General features: G+C 33.8%; 1 protein-coding gene across 1 annotated transcript; it reads right to left on the minus strand.

Annotated features, from left to right (window-relative positions):
* Positions 1–3,564: 3,564 nt before the first annotated feature.
* Positions 3,565–4,176, minus strand: LOC120273224 (zinc finger MYM-type protein 1-like). The gene has a single exon (XM_039279855.1). It carries the CDS (start codon positions 4,174–4,176, stop codon positions 3,565–3,567), a length of 612 nt encoding a protein of 203 aa, XP_039135789.1.
* Positions 4,177–5,179: the final 1,003 nt, after the last annotated feature.

Genomic DNA, 5,179 nt, shown 5'->3' on the forward strand with positions numbered 1-5,179 from the left:
AAAAAGGAAAAATAAATGACAAACACCATTGATTGTGAAAATATGAGTTTAGTTTTACATTTATCATCAACATGATCAGAGATCTCTATATCTAACAACAAACGTGCATACAACATTAAGAGACCAAACAGATCAACAATTGTCCCATTATTTCACAACAGAAGAAAACAAAATCCCAAATCAGTTCAAACCATTCAACAAGATAAGTACTCCCAAACACTCACATTTCCAGCCGCGTCATGCCTTGTCAGAAGGAAGATCCAGCACGCGATTCTAAAGAACCCAAAGCTTGAGATCCAGCCGTGTTGAAGGAAAGATCTGGCCGTTGTTGGAGAGGAAATCCAGATGCCGCCGGAGAGGAAATCCAAATGTTGAAGGAGAGGAGATCGAGCCGTTACCGGAGGTCAAATCCAGCACGTGATTTTAAAGAACCCAAAGCTCGAGGTCCAGCCGTGTCGGAGGAAAGATTTGGCCGCTGTTGGAGAGGAAATCCAAATGCCGCCGGAGAGGAGATCCAAATGTTGCCGGAGTGGAGATCCAGCCATTGCCGGAGGTCAGATCCAGTCGTTGGCGAAGAAAGCACTGTGCGCCCTGGTGGAGAGTAGATGGGAGATGGCCTGATCCACTTCAGTGACTTCAAAAATAGTCTTGGAAGTGGGTGGAAGTGGGCTTTTATAAGGGGCTCACTTTCCCCACTTCAATGTAAAAAATACTGAAGTGGGGGAAATGACCACTTCTCCCACTTCAGGGGAAAAGAACATCAGAAGTGGGGGAAGCCAGTCCACTTCCCTCACTTCCCCCTACTTACGGCGAAATGAACGGCCCCCTAAGTGTTTTTTTATTCTCCTTGTTTTTCTTAATATATTTTATTTATTTTTGTTTGTTTAAAAAAATTATTCATATTTTCTTTCTTTTTTTTTTTTTTATTAATTGCAGAGCTTCATTGCCAGCATTTTGTACTCTTGCTGTCTTGCATGGGTTGGGAAGATGGAGAAATCAAATTAAGGAATAAAAATATAAATTGAAATTAACAATCTTATGGCTCTTCAAAAACTTGTTTGAAAGATTACATAGCTCTATAAAGAACTAAGACATCAGATAAACTAACATCATGCTTGTCATTATATAATATCTATCATTATATAAAGTTTTTGCTAAATATTTTATGAGATTTTATTTTATTTTTATTTTTTGTGATTTTTTTATTTTTACAATTTTAATTGTTTTTATTGGAACTTATGTGTACTTGTATGAGGTTTATTTGTATATCTACATGAGTTTATCTATATGTCCATAGACAATTTTATTTATATCACAAATATCCTATATAAGATTTATTTGTATATCTCATAAAAAAAAAATTGAGGATATTAGTTATAAGTTATAACAATAGAGGTGATCATATGAATAAAAATTTGAAAAATTTAAAAAATAATAAAAATATACTCCATATAAAATCATTAAATTTTATACCTTAAAAAAAATTATATTTTTTCTTTGATAGAGACCATTAAGGGCATGTTGATTTGGGACGAAGTCAATGGAAGTCAGGAAGTGGCACTTCCATGAAGTGGATGAAGTGGTGTCACTTCTGGTTATGCATGTGTTCATTTGGGCTGAAGTGACACTTTCCTGAAGTGCCACTTTTTTTCACTTCCCATGTTCATTTGTAAGAAAGTGGGATCACTTCAGGATTGATTCCGTAACATGTTTTTTTCTACGAAAGTGAGGGAAGTCAAGGGAAGGGAAGTCAAGGGAGTAAATTATAATGATAAATATTTGTAACAAATAATTAATATTTTAATTAATATAATTTTAAATGCTTTATAATGATATGTAAAATACAAAAATAATAATACCAATAAAATAATATAATATTGTTGTTATTATTTTGATAAATATTATTATATACATAATTCAAGAAAAATAGATATAAAAACAATTTTTTTTACAAATTATGAGAATGAAATGGAGTTTTATTTTTATGCTTTTATATAAGTGCAAATCATGCAAATATAGAAACATTGACACAAGGTTTGCAAATAGATAAGTGTAAACAGGGATAGAACCAGGACTTAAAGATTGGGGAGTGAGGGCAAAGTGTCAAAAAAATATATTTCAGTCAACATAACAATTGTATTCGATACAAAATAGTGTGATATTGTGACATTTAATTAAAACAATTACAAAAAAACATAAAACGTTTATCTATGCACACTCGAGCTAGAATTGTCATCTACGCGACGCATGCTACTTAAAGGAGGTAATTGAATATGGCGAGTTTGCATTTTTTGAAAACATTGTAGGATTGCCTCATTGTCAATAGTTGCAAAAACCTCTTTCTCAATATAGACAATCATGCTATCATTCATCCACTCGTCTCCCATTTTGTTGCGCAAGTCAGATTTCACAATATTCATCGCCGAAAATGCCCTCTCAACACTAGCTGTCGCAACTGGCAAAACCAATGCAAGCTCAATAAAACGATAAACGAGGGGAAAAATAGTACATTTGCCGGTATCAACCATCTTTATAGCAAAACCTCCCAAGTCCCCGATATTTGCAAAATCATCATCATGTCGCACATCATAAATGAAAGTAGCAAGTTGATCCTCAAGCATCATACGTTTAGTCCCTGAGAAGTCTTCAGGGTACAACTCTGCAAGACGGAGTAGCTTATGGATGTTGAATTTAGAAAATGAGTCCCTAGGATCAAGGCATGATACCAAAAGAAGTAACTTCGTGCTAGCTTCAGGAAAGCGGTTGAGCATTTCTTGAGAAATCAAATCAATAACCTAATATTGAAATAATGATAAAATAGAGAGAATATTAATAAAAAGAATAAATTAATGAGATTTATTAAACTATAATAAATACAAAGAATAATTACCTCACAAAAAATCTCTACACGATAATGGTGAAAATGAGTAATGAATTGTCCTTCCCGCCTAGAACGACCACGAATTGGCATATTATCCTCCATATTCGGCACATCAATTGAGTTACCCTTACAAAAATAGGTAACTTCTCCCAAAAACTCCTCCCATCATGTCTCCCTAAAATGTTGAAGACGAGCTTTCACCGCTTCAATCAACCGCATGGCTTGAACAATATTTTGGTCTTTTTGTTGTAACGCAAGTGACAACTCATTTGTCATCCCCAATAAACTGCTCATCAAGTATATCACAAATACAAACTGGTAATTCTCCATTTTGTCAATCAAACTTGCCACTATGCCTCTATATTATTACTAGAAGCACCATCATCATGCACATTTTGGAGTACCTCTAAAATTGAGGTCCACATAGAAATTAGCAGGAGAATTGTAGTGTAATGCGATCCCCAACGAGTATCCCCGGGTCGTGCTAAACTGGATTCTTGATTTTTTCCTTTACCACTGACTATCTCCACCTTCTCCAATTGCTCAACCAATCTATCATGATGATGTTGCCGAAGTTGATCTCTGCTTTTACATGACGCTCCGGTGGCATTAACAATCATATTAACATATTGAAAAAAATCACTCACAATTCGATTCTCTTTAGCAACCGCAACAACCACTAATTATAGTTGGTGAGCAAAACAATGTACATATCTTGCATATGGATTTTCTTTTAAAATAAGTGCTTTCAAACCATTGAATTCACCTCGTATATTTGAAGCCCCATCATATCCTTGCCCTCTTAACCTCGAAAGAGACAACTTGTGTTTTGTAAATAAACAATCAATGGCATTCTTTAAAGAAATTGCAGAGGTATCAGGCACATGAACCAATGCAAGGAATCGCTCTATCACATGTCCATTCTTATTCACATATCGTAAAACAACTCCCATTTGTTGCTTTATTGAAGCATCTCGGGCTTCATCAACCATAAGAGAAAAATAATTATCCCCAATATCATCAACAATAACACGTGTAATCTCCGTTGCACAAGCATTTGCCAACTCCTTTTGAATTTTTGGGGAAGTCAATTGATTGTTTCCAGGGGCATTTTGATTGACTTTCTTCCAAACTTCTTCATTTCGTAGGCTATACCAATCAAGCAACTCAAGAAAATTGCCTTTGTTTAGTGAATTTGAAGACTCATCATTTCCACGGAAAGGTAAACCTTGCTTCAAGAGAAAACGATTCACATCTAAAATTGCCGTCAAATGAATACGATATGCAACCTCCATCTCATGTGAATGTGTAGCCAACAAGTGTGACACACTTTGTCTTTAACTTTGGAACCCTTGAAATTTTACTCTTGCATCATTATGTATACTATTTACGGCACCAATATGTTCTACGAATTTTTCCAATGTTTTTTTCCAATTATTGAATCCCATTTTGGTGAATGCATCTTCTCCCATTCGTCTTCCTCTACTTGTCTTGAAAAGATAACACCAAAAACAAAATGCCGCATCTTTTGTCATACTATACTCCAACCATGGATGTTGTTTAAACCAAGCATCTTGAAAACTTCTCTTTTGTTTGCCATAATCTTTTTGTGGAAAATTGTGGCCAATTGGTTGACATGGGCCTCTAGTCAAATACTCTCTTCTAACTTGATCTCTAATCCCAATATCAAAGTCTTCAATTGATTTTCGTAATCCGGGGTCACTAACAATGTCGTTGAAATTAAAATTTGTATTAATGTTCTCCTCGCTTGATTTAGAATCCAATGGTACTTTAGGAGTATTTGATGACTCTTCACTCCTTGGTCATTTGATAAAAAATTTGTCCATGATCTATAAAAAAATAAGTAAAAAAACTTTATAACAAGCAAAAAAGTTAATCATGGCACAACTAACATCATTAGAAGAATCAAACACAAAATTGTTTGAACATGGTAATGCTAACATTCATGCATCTAAATGATTGAATATGTCTTATAAAACCAATTTTATTATGTTATTGAATCCATTTTGTTATGTGTCAATGAATATAAAACCTTTGGTAATTGGTATAACTAGTCTTATTGAAGTCTATCTTGTTTTACATTTTGCTATATAGGTTTAAGTGTTTAACACTAAACATTATTTAATTATACATATATACATTATGATATATATTAATATTTGATATTCTCAACATTTTAACTCATTGAGGCATTTAATCAAACACATTGTGAGAATATTTATAAAAGTGAAGTTTAACATTCATGTTCTATTTTTTCACCTATGAATTTTATACATT

This window comes from Dioscorea cayenensis, chromosome 12, assembly GCF_009730915.1.
Source record: "Dioscorea cayenensis subsp. rotundata cultivar TDr96_F1 chromosome 12, TDr96_F1_v2_PseudoChromosome.rev07_lg8_w22 25.fasta, whole genome shotgun sequence".
NCBI lineage: Eukaryota > Viridiplantae > Streptophyta > Magnoliopsida > Dioscoreales > Dioscoreaceae > Dioscorea > Dioscorea cayenensis.

What these genes read in the sequence shown, in the direction of transcription:
- LOC120273224 (XM_039279855.1), bottom strand. Translation starts at nt 4,176, where the DNA reads ATGGAGGTTGCATATCGTATTCATTTGACGGCAATTTTAGATGTGAAT.